At 44.0% G+C, this 16,685-nt stretch overlaps 1 protein-coding gene across 2 annotated transcripts; it reads left to right on the top strand.

Moving 5' to 3' along the window:
- The first annotated feature begins 261 nt into the window (after positions 1-261).
- Positions 262-16,310, top strand: LOC125519800 (stromal processing peptidase, chloroplastic). 2 transcript variants are annotated; one of them, XM_048684569.1, is made up of 25 exons: positions 262-533; positions 631-826; positions 1,275-1,501; positions 2,094-2,292; positions 2,537-2,584; positions 2,914-3,021; positions 3,128-3,316; positions 3,419-3,715; positions 4,087-4,188; positions 4,668-4,802; positions 10,261-10,485; positions 10,706-10,909; positions 11,033-11,200; positions 11,294-11,443; positions 11,811-11,948; positions 12,058-12,285; positions 12,392-12,544; positions 12,864-12,987; positions 13,169-13,274; positions 13,637-13,757; positions 13,835-13,915; positions 14,255-14,356; positions 15,240-15,390; positions 15,572-15,688; positions 15,799-16,310. In XM_048684569.1, exons 1-24 carry the CDS (start codon positions 328-330, stop codon positions 15,652-15,654), a joined length of 3,741 nt encoding a protein of 1,246 aa, XP_048540526.1. In that variant the 5' UTR covers positions 262-327; the 3' UTR covers positions 15,655-15,688; positions 15,799-16,310. The 2 variants fall into 2 exon arrangements, with proteins under 2 accessions (XP_048540526.1, XP_048540525.1); XM_048684568.1 differs by having other exon boundaries at positions 13,166-13,274.
- Positions 16,311-16,685: the final 375 nt, after the last annotated feature.

The raw sequence follows: 16,685 nt of genomic DNA, 5'->3' as shown, positions 1-16,685 counted from the left end.
AAAAAAAACAAAGAAAGTCGGTTGATTCTCAACCTCAAAAAAAGAAAGAAAAGAAAGTCTGTTCACGCTTTGGTGCGTCCGGGGCCGAACCCGAATGGAAACTCGGGTGCCTTCCGGCACCAACTCGCGAGTCAGGGGGATATTTGCGTCTCCACCTCTCGCAGCCGCGAAAGCCGCCGTGCCGGCCCCCAACTCCTCGATAGGCCCCAGCCTATTTTACCCTCACAAAAAACACCAAAAATACCCAGAAAAGACTAGTAATAGAGGGAGAGAGCAGCGTTCTCTCGCTCTCCTATCCTCCCCTCCCCTCCGGGCCATCCCACCCCCATGGCCTCCTTCCCCTCCCCCTCCGTCGTCGCCGCGGCAGCGGCCGCGCCCCCGCGCCTCGCCCCGGGCCTCTCCCTCTCCGCCGCCGCGGTGCACCACTCCTCCCACGCCTTCCGCCCGCGCGCCTCCCTCGCCCTGCGCCCCTCCGCCACCGCCGCGCCGGCCAACCCCCTCCGCTGCTCGCACCGCCGCGCCGTCACGCCCAGGCGAGCACGGACGCACGAACTCCCCCACGCCGCCTGCGAGGGTTCACCGGGTTTGTTAGCGAATTGCTGATTCGTCTTGCTGTGTGTGTGCCTGCAGGTCGAGGAGGCGGACGCAAGGGCTCGGCGCGGCGTCAGCGTCGGCCGCTGGGATTCTCGGCGAGGAGAGGGACGGGTGCCTCTCGTGCTTCCCGAGGAGCCGGAGGCGGGGGCGGCCGGGGCTCGCCAGGTTCGCGCCCTGCGCGCTCCCGCACACCTCGGGCTTATCGCTGCACAGCCAGTGGAGCGGGCCTAAGGTTCGTTTCATCTGAGTTGATAGATTATCAGGCAGCTATTTTTTTCCTGTTATGGATTGCACGTGATGACTGCTAGGAAAAGTGTTTTGTTCCTTACTTCTCTTGGAGTATATAGGTTCTGCTTGGTTCCGTAATTAGTGGTGCAAATTATGGGGGGTATATGAGCAGCGCAATAAATGTGGACCGACCATCAGTATAGAAGTGTAAAAGATTTAAGCGTTAGTTTTTGCACTAAAAGGATTTCCCTGGTTTCGATGTCCATAAAGCCTGCACATGTTTGTTTTTTCATTAACTGTCAAGCTAAATGTTGAGCTTCACTAGTGGGAGGCAAATATTTTGTATCAAGCAACATATAGCGAGAGGGCTGTTGCTTGTCGCCTTGTCGGTATTTGAGTATGCAGCAAGCAAAATGTTGAAGGCATTGACTTAACTATTTGATGTTTTTCAGACCAGGCGTAGTCATATATTACGTGCTGCTGGACCTGACGAACCACATGTTGCAAGTCCAACATGGTCTGAGACGGCTCTTGATAAACCTTATGATCCCACGATTACAAACGGGGCGCTTGAAGATGTCCTGGACACTCCTCTTCCGTCCCATCCAAAGCTAATACGTGGTCAATTGAAGAATGGCCTCAGATATCTTATTTTACCTAATAAAGTTCCAGCGGACAGGTGAGGAAACTTCATTTTCACCTCATTTTATACACTGTAATACAATTACCAGAAGTGGGTATGACATGGCCGTACTGCCATAATCATTTCCCTTGCAACTGAATTTTTATTGAACCCTTTCTACATTCACAACCACAATTTCCCAGTGAACTAGCAATTTGTGTTGTCTTTTCTGTTTCACTTCAATGCAGTTTCAAAGATACATGGCAGAATGATTGCTGAAACTCTTAAATAGTTGAACAAGTACATGGTTTCAACCTGTCTTGATTTCTGGACCATAAAATTCTCATGCTTGTATATGGATGCATCATCATACATTGTGGCTTCCATTGCTCTCTTATTATTTTAATTTACTTTAAGAGACATTTTAAAGAACTATAGGTGAATCCGTTGGAGAATTAACCAGGACAGTGTTGATTTGAGTCCCTGAACATGGAAATTCTGCTCCGGTGTATGGATCCGCAGCAGCCAGTAAATATTAAACCATGCTTAATTCATGCCACACTTAAACTTTAGTTAAGTCAGACTAAGCAAAATTACTTTGATATACATATTTAAATATGTGCATGGTTCTAAGTATTTTAGTTTGCAGGTTTGAGGCTCACATGGAAGTTCATGTCGGATCAATTGACGAGGAAGAGGACGAGCAGGGAATTGCACATATGATCGAGCATGTTGCATTTCTTGGGAGTAAAAAGCGTGAGAAACTCTTGGGGACAGGTGCAAGGTCTAATGCATATACAGACTTCCACCATACAGTCTTCCATATCCATTCTCCAACTAAAACAAAGGTCCTTACTTTTGTGGCTTTTCTCAGTGTCAATTTTGGGTTGGAAATTAACTCTTGATGGTTTATTCGAGGCCATTGTTACTTTCCTATTTGCATACTTTCTTTGACAAGCACTTTCATCGAATGGATTTGAAAATGTATATGTTAGCTGCCAGACTTATATTCTGTGAATACTGATGGTTGAAATTAGATGTCTTCTCTTGTTTGTCTAGGGTCTGACATTTAGTTTGTCTTCGGTGTGGCAGGAATATGGTGAATCCTTACTCCCTTCTGTGTTGGATGCTTTGAATGAGGTAAGATCTTACTCAATTGCATTCCTATTTGGAGTTATAGGATGTATGCCAACCATAGGCTATCTATTTTTGTTAAAGATATTTGAAACCACAAGCATATTCATTCTTTCTGTTAAAGATATATGAAACAGCAAACATATTCAAAATGGTCGGAGCAAATTAAAGACTACCCACCACTGTCATTTAATGTTATTTGATACAACATTATCTTCAAACTGGTAGCTAAAATTTTGATGCATGCTGCAATGGCATGATATTAGTCTGTATGACAAATCTCTTAATGCTATTACGTAGATATATGAACAGGTTCTTCAATTTATTCCTTTCAGATAGCTTTTCATCCTAAGTTCTCATCGTCTCGCGTTGAGAAAGAGAGAAGAGCAATTCTTTCAGAGCTCCAGATGATGAACACAATCGAATACCGTGTTGATTGCCAGGTAAGTTTTTGTTCTTATTCTTTTTGGCCATGTTCCTGGGACAGTATTGAATCATTAAGACACTATCTTTCTGTACAATCAGTAATTATGGTTCCTATGCTTGTAGTTGTTGCAACATTTACACTCCGAAAACAAATTGAGCAACAGATTTCCTATTGGACTTGAGGAGCAAATACTTAAATGGGATCCTGATAAGATCCGCAGATTCCATGAGCGATGGTATTACCCTGCCAATGCCACTTTATACCTGGTAGGAGAAATTGATGATATTCCCAGAGCAGTGCGGGAGATAGAGGTAGTTAGAAATTACATCCTTTTAAGTATTGTTGTTGATTATTTAGCTGATTCCCCTATAGGATTAAGTTGCAAGCTGGTTAGCTGACCCATTTCAATGCAGGCTGTGTTCGAACATACACTTTCAGGAAACGAAGCAGCCCCTATGTCGTCTGGAAGTCCGTTTGGTGCTATGGCAAGCCTCTTTGCACCAAAGCTACCAGGTGGCTTGGCCGCAAGCCTAACTGGTGAAAGATCACCTGCCACAGATAAACTAAAACCTATAAAAAGGGAAAGACAGGCAGTCAGACCTCCTGTAGAGCATAAATGGTCTCTTCCTGAGGTTGATCAGGCTGCCAAGCCTCCAGTGATTTTTCAACATGAGTTGATTCAGAGCTTCTCTATTAACATGTTCTGCAAGGTATGGTTGCCTGCTACTCTTTACTCTTACAGTTATGTTCTGCGCCCTGTGGTTAGTTTACCACCAATCGTTCCATTAGTGTTCCTAGGGACTGGTTTCCGTTATAATATTTAATAGATATAAGCAAGCTGTATCAGCATTGCTGTAACGTGCACCACGTATGTTTCAATAGTGCAATTTTTTGCTAGGGTTAGAAAGTGTCATGTTGACAATAGTGCACTTAATTGTTCACCTTTAAAGATATTTGAATGGATTGTCTTTTTATTGCTACGAAAAAAATAGGAGGATTTCTGCAGTCAGGTTACTGCTTCTGTCTGTGAAGTTCCTTAATCATGCTTCGTATGTCTGACTTGCTTTCCATTTTTGGACAGATACCCGTCAACCAAGTTCGTACATACAAAGACCTGCGCAGTGTACTGATGAAACGGATATTTTTATCTGCTCTGCACTTCCGAATAAATACACGATACAAGGTTTGTGGTTTGGAGAAACGTTCATGATATATGTATAAGTTTTTCCATTTTGTTTGTTGCGTCAGAACATAATATTTTCTGTGGTTTATAACTTTGTATCCTCGCATAAGCAGATTAATTCAAGCACTTCATACTTTCATATGTATGCACATTTGCACATGTTATTTTCTCGTTGTTAGGATCTTTACGCCCACCAGTCTACTACAACTCACATTAAATGTCACTCCAGTCCATACATAATATAATTCATACTTGTTTTGGTCTTTTAGGCTTTTAGCCGAGCTATTAGCTACTCAGGATGCATTATACTGGATATTGGACTTGAAATGCGAGTCAAATATCCAAGATTTCCAGTGAGGAATTAGCACACGTTAGCACTTAGCACACTATTATGTATTTTACAAGGAAATGGAACATATGAGTTAGTTACATGGTTTCTCTGACTGAATAAAGTTTTTTTTCCTTCTTTTATTATACAGAGCTCAAATCCTCCCTTTACATCAGTTGAGTTGGATCACAGTGACTCAGGAAGGGAAGGATGCACTGTCACTACTCTAACAGTAACAGCTGAACCCCAAAATTGGAAGAGTGCCATCAAAGTTGCTGTTCATGAGGTTTGTTTGTGCCTTCATGGCTCAATTACTCTGTATGTTTTACAAATATAGTTTGAGCTGACTGTATTATGTCATTCAAATATGGATCAATTACCTAGAGAACATGAGTTTGAATCAGTACACTACCATCTATATTCATCTATTGCAATTGGCATATGAGGAAAGTCCTGTGAAATTTAAGTGTTGGTTTAGCACGTACATCAAGAACATTACCCTTTTAGCTACAAGAAATGTTTTAGGACAACATTTGTTGAAGAGAATAAATGATAATTGAATGGAAAATATTACAGCAAGGTTGTCCTAGCATGACAGCTTCACAAGTCAAGCCTGTTAGAGTTATAATATAAGTCATGTACCCCGTTGTATTTATCCCGTTGTATAAGGGGTTTCCTGCATATGTTCCACACCTGTACATGTATATATATCGGCCTATGGCCTCATGGGAATACAAGTTGCATATTCCTAACATGGTATTAGAGCCCTAGGGTTTTTTTTTTCGCACGTGCAACTCGTGCTCTTCGTTCCAATTTCCGGCGTCGATTGCCGCTGCTCCTCTCTCCGGCCGACTGCTGCTGCTCATCTGTGTACGCACAACCACAACTCTCCTGATCGCCGTTGTGTTCGTCCGCACCCGATTCTCCGCTGGCCGCCGCTGCCCCGATCCATCTGCCTGTCCGGATCGGGTCGCACCCTCCAGTTCGGGTCGCGCCCTCCAGATCGGGTCGCCTCGATCCACTCCCCGCCTGCTGGGTCACCCGCCGCAGCCCAAGACGTGTAGTCTGAGGTGTTCGTCCGCTGCTGCCGTTCTCCAGCCCCAGCTCTTTTCTTCGTCAAAAACAAAGGAGCGTACTGCTCCTATCTGGTGCTGCTACGTGCTACTTGCTGCTACGTGTTGTCTCCTCAATTCCTCTCGATCTGGTGGTGTACGTGCTTCTACGTGGTGCTACTACTGCTCCTTGGTGCTGCGTGGTGCCTCAGCCGCCGATTGTCAGAGTAAAAAAAAATGATGCTTTCCTCGCGTATGCATCTCACTCGCTGTCCGCCTACTCTTGACGGTGTTCCTTACTTTGATCCCGTCTCGCATATGCATCGTTCCTCGGTGCTTGATGCTCCTTCGTCTATGACGTCCTCCTCTTCGGCGTCTTCTGCAGGCTGTGTTGGTCGCTCTTCTGCGGCTCCTCCTGTTACCCCCGCACATGATGATAGTCGCTCTACATCGACTCCTCTCGCGACTGTCATCGGTGAATGTCGCTCTTCCCCGACACCTCCCGCGACTTCCACTGGTGGTGCTGGTGCATATGACTCCATTGACCGCGCCTTGCACACGCGTCTTCCCTTCGCGCTTGGTGCTTGTCTGCATACGGTCTCGTCTTCACCACCGGTCCTTGTGGATGCTGCTGGTCATTCTACACCGCCACATCTAGCGGCTTCCACAGATGGTGGTGGTCGCTCATCTCCCGGTATTACTGCGTCGACTACTTCAACTGTGTACTTCACTAAGGAGGAGATTGCGCGACTTCGCGCCTTGCTGAGTACCTCCGGCTCTCCATTGTCGGGTGCATCTACATCGACCTCTTCAGTTCAGCCCCTGACCGAGCAGGAGATTGTGCGACTTCGATGCCTGCTAGCTCCATCTTCCGGTTCTTCATCGACAGGTTCTGCTGGTTCTGCTACTGAGTCTTCTGGCATTGTGAGACCACCTTCTACACAGTCAGGTACATCTTCGTGGATTCTTGATACTGGAGCATCTTTTCATATGACTCATGATTCATCCACTTTGTCTTCCATTCGTGCTCTCGATTCTCCTGTTCATGTTCATACTGCTGACGGTACCTCCCTCCCGGTTAATGGGCGAGGCATTCTTAGCACCTCATCTTTTCATGTTCCTGATGTTGCTCATGTTCCTCGACTTACCATGCAGCTTCTTTTTGGTGGTCAGATTGTTGACTCTGGTTGTCGGGTCATTCTAGACTTTGACTCCTGTTCTGTTCTGGACCGTCACACTGGTACTCTCCTTGGTGCTGGCCCTCGGCGCCGTGACTCTCAGGGTCTCTGGGAGCTTGACTGGCTTCACCTTCCCTCCGCTGCTACCGCTGCCAGTCTCTCCGCCTCGGTCACCTTGTCTACTAGCTCTTTTCAGCAGTGGCATCATCGCCTTGGTCATTTGTGTGGCTCTCGTCTCTCCTCTTTAGTTCGACGTGGCCTTCTTGGATCCGTCTCCGGCGGTGTGTCTTTAGACTGTCAGGGTTGCCGTCTTGGCAAACAGATCCAGTTACCTTATCCTCATAGCGAGACTGTGTCTCAGCGTCCTTTCGACCTTATTCACTCTGATGTTTGGGGTCCAGCTCCCTTTGCCTCGAAGGGAGGTCATCGCTACTATATTATCTTCATAGATGATTTCTCTTGGCACACATGGATATATTTTATGTCTTCTCGTAGTGAGGTCTTATCTATCTATAAGCATTTTGCTGCCATGGTCCACACTCAGTTCTCTACGCCTATTCGTGTGTTCCGTGCTGACTCTGCTGGAGAGTATACCTCCAAGATGTTGCATGGAGTTCTTGCCGAGCAAGGTACTCTTGCTCAGTTCTCTTGTCCTGGTGCTCATGCTCAGAATGGCGTGGCTGAGCGCAAGCATCGTCACCTTCTTGAGACGGCTCGTGCGTTGATGATCGCCGCCTCTCTTCCACCTCACTTTTGGGCCGAGGCTGTTTCCACTTCCACCTATCTCATCAACCTTCAGCCTTCCACTGCTTTGCAGGGTGGCGTTCCTTTTGAGCGTCTCTTTGATCGTTCTCCTGATTACTCGGCGCTTCGTTTGTTTGGTTGTGTTTGCTATGTTCTTCTAGCCCCTCGTGAACGCACCAAACTGTCCGCTCAGTCTGTTGAGTGTGTCTTCTTAGGCTATAGTGATGAGCATAAGGGCTATCGTTGTTGGGATCCTATCGGTCGTCGGATGCGTATTTCTCGGGATGTAACTTTTGATGAGTCTCGTCCTTTCTACCAGCGTCCATCTTCCTCAACCTTTTCAGTGGAGGATACCTCTTTCCTCACTTTTCCTGACACACCTCCCTCTGTGCCCAGTATTCCTATTCCTCGTCCTGCTGTTGCAGATCCGACGCCATCCTCTCCTACAGGTTCTTCTCCACCTTCATCACCGACACATTTCCCATCTCCACCTTCATCACCGATACCTTCCTCTTCTCCACCTTCGTCATCGCTACATTCCCCGTCTCCACCTCCAGTGATTCCACCTCTTCCCTCCTTTCTTTTTCATTATACTCGACGTCCACGTGTTCTGGATAAATCCACTGACGTGCCATCTACTTCTGGTGCGTTGTCCTCCTCATCCCAGCCGCCTTATGGTCTTCGGGCTTGGCCTCGCCCTCCCCCTGACCGCTATTCTCCTAGTCGATATGCTCTTTCGACTATACTCGAGCCTACGTCTTATCGCGATGCTCTTATTCATCCTGAATGGCAGTTTGCGATGGCAGAGGAGCTTGCTGCTCTTGAGCGCACCGGCACGTGGGATCTTGTTTCTCTTCCTCCTGGTGTTCGTCCCATCACTTGTAAGTGGGTCTACAAGGTTAAGACTCGCTTTGATGGTTCTCTTGAGCGTTACAAAGCTCGTCTTGTGGCTCGTGGTTTTCAGCAGGAGCATGGTCGTGATTACGATGAGACATTTGCTCCTGTGGCCCATATGACCACTATCCGCACACTTCTCGCTGTGGCCTCTATTCGTCATTGGTCTGTTTCTCAGCTTGATGTTAAGAATGCCTTTCTTAATGGTGAGCTGCGTGAGGAGGTATACATGCAGCCCCCACCTGGGTATTCTGTACCTGATGGCATGGTCTGTCGTCTTCGTCGCTCTCTATGGCCTTAAGCAAGCCCCTCGCGCCTGGTTTGAGCGTTTTGCCTCTGTGGTGACTGCCGCTGGTTTTTCAGCGAGTGATCATGATCCAGCGTTGTTTGTCCACATTTCCACTCGTGGTCGGACTCTTCTTCTTCTCTATGTTGATGACATGATCATCACTGGCGACGACCCTGAGTATATTGCCTTTGTAAAGGCTCGTCTTAGTGAGCAGTTTCTTATGTCTGATCTTGGACCTCTTCGCTACTTTCTTGGGATTGAAGTCTCTTCTACCTCTGATGGCTTTTTTATATCCCAGGAAAAGTATATCCAGGATCTTCTTGCTCGTGCTGCTCTTACTGACGAGCGCATTGTTGAGACTCCTATGGAGCTCAATCTTCACCTCCGTGCTACTGATGGTGATCCTCTCCCTGACCCGACGCGTTATCGTCATCTTGTTGGCAGTCTTGTCTATCTAGCTGTCACTCGTCCGGACATCTCTTATCCGGTTCATATTCTGAGTCAGTTCGTCTCTGCTCCCACATCGGTTCACTATAGTCATCTCCTTCGTGTTCTTCGATATCTTTGGGGCACGATCTCTCACCGTCTGTTCTTTCCTCGCTCCAGTTCTTTACAGCTTCAGGCCTATTCGGATGCTACGTGGGCTAGTGATCCTTCAGATTGCCGTTCACTTTCTGCCTACTGTGTTTTTCTTGGTGGTTCTCATTGCCTGGAAGACGAAGAAACAGATTGCAGTTTCCCGTTCGAGTGCCGAGGCTGAGTTGCGAGCAATGGCTCTTTTGACGGCAGAGGTGACTTGGTTACGGTGGTTACTTCAGGATTTTGGTGTTTCTGTCACTACACCGACTCTGCTCTTATCTGACAGTACAGGTGCTATTAGCATTGCGCGCGATCCTGTGAAGCATGAGCTCACCAAGCATATTGGTGTTGATGCTTTCTATGTGCGCGCTGGTGTGCAGGATCAGGTTATTGCTCTTCAGTATGTGCCTTCTGAGTTACAGTTGGCGGATTTCCTGACGAAGGCCCAGACTAGAGCACAACATGGCTTTTATCTCTCCAAACTCAGTGTTGTTCATCCACCATGAGTTTGAGGGGGGGTGTTAGAGTTATAATATAAGTCATGTACCCCGTTGTATTTATCCCGTTGTATAAGGGGTTTCCTGCATATGTTCCACACCTGTACATGTATATATATCGGCCTATGGCCTCATGGGAATACAAGTTGCATATTCCTAACAAAGCCTAGCTTCGTCTGTGACCTGCCTAAGCCTACTAGCCCAGTCTAATATGGCACGATCCAAGTTCAATCTTGGAAATCCAGGCCAAATGCGAGCTTTGAACCAACTGTAGCCAGATCAAGTTTGACATTAACCCAGGTCAAGCTTGAACTCAAGCCAACTCAAGAATTTGTATCAGTAGAACTGATGGATGTGCAGGTAAACGGTTTCTACTGGTTTGACGCAATGCACAAAAGTTTCTTGACAGTGAGATTTGTGCTGCACAAATGCCTTTTACCTTTTATTACTTGAGCCATTTTGTCGCAAATGTTTCTTTACTGTTTACCAACTTCTCCTTGTGCTATTTTAGGTTCGGAGACTCAAGGAGTTTGGTGTCACAATGGGAGAAATGACCCGTTATATGGATGCACTGATAAAAGATAGTGAGCAGCTGGCTATGATGATTGATAGTGTGCCCTCAGTTGATAACTTGGACTTCATTATGGAGAGTGATGCACTTGGCCATACAGTCATGGATCAGTTGCAGGGACATGATAGTTTGCTTGGGGTTGCCGAAACTGTCACACTTGAAGAGGTGCTAACATAATCATTTCTCATATATATGTCATATTAGAAACAAATGACATAAATGCATTTTACTGTCTATTACTCCCTCCGTTCCAAATTACTCGTCGCAGAAATTGATGTATCTAGAACTAAAATATATCTAGATACATCCATACCTGCGACAAGTAATTTGGAACGGAGGGAGTAGCTTTTAATGATACTATTAAACACATTTTTGCCATATGTAGGTTAACACCGTTGGTGCAGAAGTACTTGAATTTATTTCGGACTTTGGGAAGCCCAGTGCACCACTTCCTGCTGCTATTGTGGCGTGTGTACCTAAAAAGGTCCATATCGATGGAGTAGGTGAAAGTAGTTTTGAGATATGCCCAGAAGAAATAACCGAGTCCATGAAGGCAGGTCTTGAAGAACCCATTTACCCAGAGCCTGAGGTATCTTAGTTATTTCTGATATCTTTTCTTGGTTCTGAAACTATACTAACTTGGCTGTAGATGTATTTTGGTGTCACTAATAACTGTAAAGTAACATGTTATTGATTGTTATTATGATTGCAGCTTGAGGTGCCAAAAGAGTTGATTACTCAATCAGAACTTGAAGACTTGAAAGTGCAACACCGACCATCATTTGTTCCTTTCAAAGAGGATGATGTGGTGAAAGTATTTGACAATGAAACCGGTATAACACAACGTCGCCTTTCTAATGGAATTTCCGTCAACTACAAGGTACTTTAGTTCACTTCTAGAGATGGAAGTTCTGATGTAATTTAGCTTTTATCTCACGTTCCAGACTAACATTTTAATGATGATTCATGATAGATCACACAAAATGAGGCAAGGGTTGGTGTCATGCGGCTGATAGTAGGTGGCGGGAGAGCCACCGAAGATTCTGAATCGAAGGGATCTGTTATCGTTGGTGTTCGTACTTTGAGTGAAGGTGGCTGTGTTGGTAACTTTTCGAGGGAACAGGTACCCCCTACTATTCAGTTTTATGTCCATGCCAGTCAAGCTTCCCAAACTTCAAACTTACCGATTATGTATGCATAAACATTTAGACTAGTCACTAGTCACATGATATAGTCTTTTATGTAATTCTAGCTTCAAATTATAATTCATAAATCGTATAATATACAATGCCCTATGGTTTAATTTTCTTACAATAGCCTATGGTTTTTGTTTATATCTATCCCGTTCATCCCCACTAGCTTTGATAATATTCATATTCATGCATGTAATCCACTTGTGATGTTCACATATTGTTTTCCTTTTATCTTATTACTGCTGAGAAATCGTTTGATAACATTTTCTTATAATCTGCATATGATTTTTATTTCAGGTTGAACTTTTCTGTGTGAATAATCTTATAAACTGCTCGCTGGAATCCAATGAGGAGTTCATATTTATGGAATTTAGGTTTGCTTTGAGAGATAATGGCATGCGTGCTGCTTTCCAGCTCCTCCATATGGTCCTTGAGGTGTGGGTTTAACTTACTACATATGTCACCTGTCTTGCTATAAAAATATGAGTTTTCTGAAACATGTAGGTCTTCCCCTTACATATATATATTTCACTTTGTGTTACAGCATAATGTGTGGCTAGAAGATGCATTCGATAGAGCTGCTCAACTATATTTGTCTTACTACCGGTCTATTCCCAAAAGTTTGGAACGTGCCACGGCTCACAAACTTATGGTAGCCATGTTGAACCATGATGAAAGGTTTGTAGAACCATCACCACATTCATTGGAGAAGTTGACTCTTCAATCAGTTAAAGAAGCTGTCATGAACCAGTTTGTGGGTAGCAACATGGAGGTTTGTTGAGTAGTTTGTCCATTCTGAATCTCCTTTCTCTACATCTCTTTGTTCTAACATTCTTTTAATCCTTTTTTTAACTTAATGTTGAAAATATTTTTTTCAGGTCAGTGTAGTTGGTGATTTCACAGAACAAGAGGTAGAATCTTGTGTTCTTGATTATCTTGGGACTGTAAGCGCTGCAAAATCTTCAAACAAAGAGGAACATATTGAGAAGATTTCCTTCCTGCCATCCCCATCGGATCTGCATTTCCAGCAAGTATGAACTGTCATGCAGCCTTCATAACCATCTTTTTAATATGTTGAAGCATTCATGAAAAAAAGATGGATATTTTGGTACTTCATTAAAATCATGTGTTTTAAGCCTCAGGGTGTGTTTGGTTCTAGCCCAAGCTTGCCCTGCCAATTTTTTTGCTAGCCTAAGTTCTGGTTGAGCTTTTGGTTGCCATGAGCTGGCTAAGATTGGCAAGAAAAATGAATTTAATAGGCAAAGAGCAATTAACATGCCAAAAAACAGTAGCCATCCTAACAAAAGACCAAATCTAAACATATTCATTTAACCGTGAATTCTTTCCCAGGTATACATAAAGGATACAGATGAGAGAGCTTGTGCATACATTGCAGGCCCGGCACCTAACCGATGGGGGTTTGCTACTGAAGGAAAAGATCTCTTCAATGACATTCGAAGTTCCAGCGCAGATGGTAACTATAATTCAATATGTGTGCTATTCTCTGACATGAGCCACACGACTGACTCCAACTCAAGTGCCATATCTTGAATTAGACCTAATTTTTGTTTTTGTTTGAGGATTTTACTACTCATCTGTTAATGACCTTGTGGGTATAAACATGTGCACTGATAATTGTCGTACCATCTTAGCAGAAATCTCTGCACCGGCTAACTCGGGGAAGACACATATTAACGTTCGCAACCATCCTCTTTTCTTTGGCATCGCTTTGAGTTTGCTGGCTGAAATTATAAATTCCAGGTAAAGCATTTCAGTGCATTTTTTTTGTTACATCATTGTAAAGCTCTTCCATACACAGTACACGCATAATTCTTTTTTGTTAAATCGTTATGAAGCTCTTCCATACACAGTACATGCTAATATGCTACAAAGTGCATGGTGTGCTTACTTTCGTGTCCCACCCTTGGATAACTGGGTCATGAGTTGTTGCTTATGCAAAAATCGTGATGATGCCCTATGTATTCTATTAAGCGACATTCATGGTTTCATGTCTTATTGATGTCCCTGCGAGATGCTTGGTTGCGTGTCATGATTCACTTTGATGTTCTGTTGGTTTTTACCTGATAAGACTAACATGATGGGCTGCACCTTTTTTCTCTCAGGCTATTTACAACAGTGCGAGATTCAATGGGATTAACCTACGATGTTTCTTTTGAATTAAATCTTTTTGACAAACTGGATCTTGGTTGGTATGTGATCGCGGTAACTTCAACTCCGAGCAAGGTAAAAGCTGTGATCTTGAGCTTGTCTTACTTTGTTCTTCCGCTGCTAATATCTGCATTTTGCGATCTTGATGCCAGGTCCATAAGGCTGTTGATGCGTGCAAAGGTGTTCTCAGAGGTTTACATCACAATAAAATTGTTGAAAGGGAGCTGGATCGGGTTAGTCAAAATTCCGTACCACCTCCGAGCCATAATATGTGTCGCAGTTTTAAACTAACCACAGTTCAAAACTGCAACACTTATTTTGGATCGGAGGGAGTACTATTTTTCATCTGTGACAATTCTTGCTAATCAGGGCCATGTTGCTTAAATGGTAGTCTAACAGAAGTGCACATTTTTATGATTGCATATGTTGTTCAATTTTTCTGTACTCAAGTTGAATCCACATCTTAAAGAAATGCATATGTATTGTATTACTAAGCTCAGAGCTTTAAACGTAACTATGAGAACATACTTCTTTGCTTGTTAATTTGGTTAGCATTTTTTTGCATGTTTCAGGCAAAGAGGACACTGCTGATGAAACATGAGGCAGAGACAAAAACAAATGCCTATTGGCTTGGTTTGCTAGCCCATCTGCAGTCTGCATCCGTGCCGAGAAAGGTATTCTGTATGTGAGGTTTATAAGTGCATATTCTATAGGAAACTAGAACAGAAATAGACCGACTCTCCAAGCCCTGGTTTCACGGAGACTCCGGCTGCATCATCCTTGTGCCACTTTACTGTGGTGAACTCCATGTAGTTACTCTGACTAGATTTTCTTGATGCAAGTTTTCTAGACGAACTTCTGAAAGCCTGCTGACCCACGACCATCTCGATGATAGTTATGATCATGTAATTATTGGTTGAGAAGTTTGTTGATATATCAAGAAGTTCCAGGGGTTGCTGTATGAGTAGCAGAAGGAAAACAAATAAATCTACTCCCTCCGTCCCAAAATAAGTTGTACTAAATCGGCGACACTTATTTTGGGACAGAGGGAGTTCTTTTTCTTTTTTTCGAGAAAACGCAGAGGACTCTTGCGTTTCATTGCATTGAAAAGATAGGGAGGGGACAGAGGGAGTATGTTCTATGCTCTTGGTTATACTCCACCAGGCTGCAAGTATGACTCTATGGTTTGGCTGACACTTGGCCATGCACTCAGGGCATTCAGTGTGTTTACTGAACCAAGTATAACTAAACCTTCTGCTTTAAAAAAAATGCTGACTTGGCCAAGACCCTGCCTCTGAATAATTCGGGCTGTAGAGCCTTCCCCAGAGGAAATTTTTAACAGCAGTTTGCATTACATGTATCTGCCAATGTATGATCACATGTTAAATCTGTATAGATTGTATCTTTTTCGTGTTAGATATTATCATTTGTTGGATCCCAGTCCATATCTTATCCTTCATTAGTTTTTTGTGCTATTAGTTTCCATACTAGTTTCATTTCCTCTTCTCTTGTTGTATCACTGTCTTACTGTAGTTCATCTCTTCCAATTAAATGCAGGATATATCCTGTATTAAGGAATTGACAACATTGTATGAAAGTGCCACAATTGAGGACTTGTATCTTGCATATGAGCACTTGAAAGTTGACGATTCATCTTTATTTGCCTGCATCGGGATTGCTGGTGCTGAATCTGGTGAAGAAGTGAACGGTACGTAATAAAAACATTGATGATAAAGTTGCACAGTTTGTATGAATCTTATTCGGATTTGAGCAAAGTTTAGTACATGAAAATGGCCGTATATTGTTTATTTGTTTGCTGTATGGTAGATGCATTTTTTACATCAGAATTTGTAGTTTCATCCATTTATTTTTCATTTAATTGTCAGCAGATGATGAGCCTGAGTTGGGGCTTCCTGGTATGGTTCCCATGGGAGGTCGGGGTCTATCTACTATGACCAGACCAACCACATGATCTCTACACATTTTCACGCCCCAACTTTCTCAAGGTGTGTAACATTGTTATCAATTGAATCATTCCATATCCAGTGTTATACAATGCTTTTGTGAAACCTGCAGACTTTTTTTTTCTTCTGATTATAACTGGCCCCATACACAGGTATCAAGTATCAACCTAGCTCCTGAAGAGGGGATCTGCATTGCCATGTGGAGACTAGACTGATGGCAGTCGTTTGCTAGCGGGTAATGTCCACCCACTGGTTTGATTGGATCAGGCCGATAGTTATTCAATGCACATTGCAACAGAAAGCGTTGGTTGTTGCATTTTGTCCGAGAAACATTGAGTTGATTGTTGGCAAGGTCTTGAAAGGTTTACTTGGCAGGCCATGCCCACATGTATAGCGGTGAACGATTTGATTCTTGCAGGTTCCTCGGTTGTTGTAACTTGTAACTAGGATTCTTCAGGTCATTGCAGAAGATATAGGATGACAGTAGAGAATCAATCACTCCCAAGACACTGTGCAACGGCTAAGTAGCACAGGTCATTGTAACACAATAACGGTGAAATAATAAATAGCATAGGCTCGTGTAAGTTTTTACTACTGTTATTTCTTCTCACAGTTGTAATACTTGAGGTATTTATAATGAGAAAGATACAGAGTTTTGGTTATAGCTACTCTGGTTCCACTATTTTGGGAGCCTTGGCTGAATTATGTTTTGAGCCTGAGGTGTCAAATTGAATGCTCGCGGCCACGGGAGCCCCTCAGGGGCATCCGATAAAATATCAGGGAAAAGATCAAGTTGATTATTCGCTGATGGAGTTTCGTCCAAAAGCTCGGGTTGACGGGGAGAGACGACACTGCTGGTTTGCTGAAGTGGTAGGTTGTCATTCACGTAGTTGATCCTGTTGGCCACATGAACGCTACCTGATGCCGCCGCAGTCCACGGTCCGCGTGGTCCATGCGGGGACGGAAGCCGTACCCGTACGCCTGCCTCTCGTCCACTCACCGCGGGTCAAATGCGTCAGCCAGGGCTTCCAGAAACAAC

Source organism: Triticum urartu, chromosome 7 (assembly GCF_003073215.2).
Source record: "Triticum urartu cultivar G1812 chromosome 7, Tu2.1, whole genome shotgun sequence".
Lineage (NCBI taxonomy): Eukaryota > Viridiplantae > Streptophyta > Magnoliopsida > Poales > Poaceae > Triticum > Triticum urartu.
This window is presented reverse-complemented; position numbering and strand designations above follow the sequence as displayed.

What these genes read in the sequence shown, in the direction of transcription:
- LOC125519800 (XM_048684568.1), top strand. Translation starts at nt 328, where the DNA reads ATGGCCTCCTTCCCCTCCCCCTCCGTCGTCGCCGCGGCAGCGGCCGCG. An exon ending in CGCCGCGCCGTCACGCCCAG is followed by an intron (nt 534 to 630) that starts GCGAGCACGGAC and finishes GTGTGCCTGCAG; the next exon opens with GTCGAGGAGGCGGACGCAAG. An exon ending in AATAAAGTTCCAGCGGACAG is followed by an intron (nt 1,502 to 2,093) that starts GTGAGGAAACTT and finishes TTTAGTTTGCAG; the next exon opens with GTTTGAGGCTCACATGGAAG.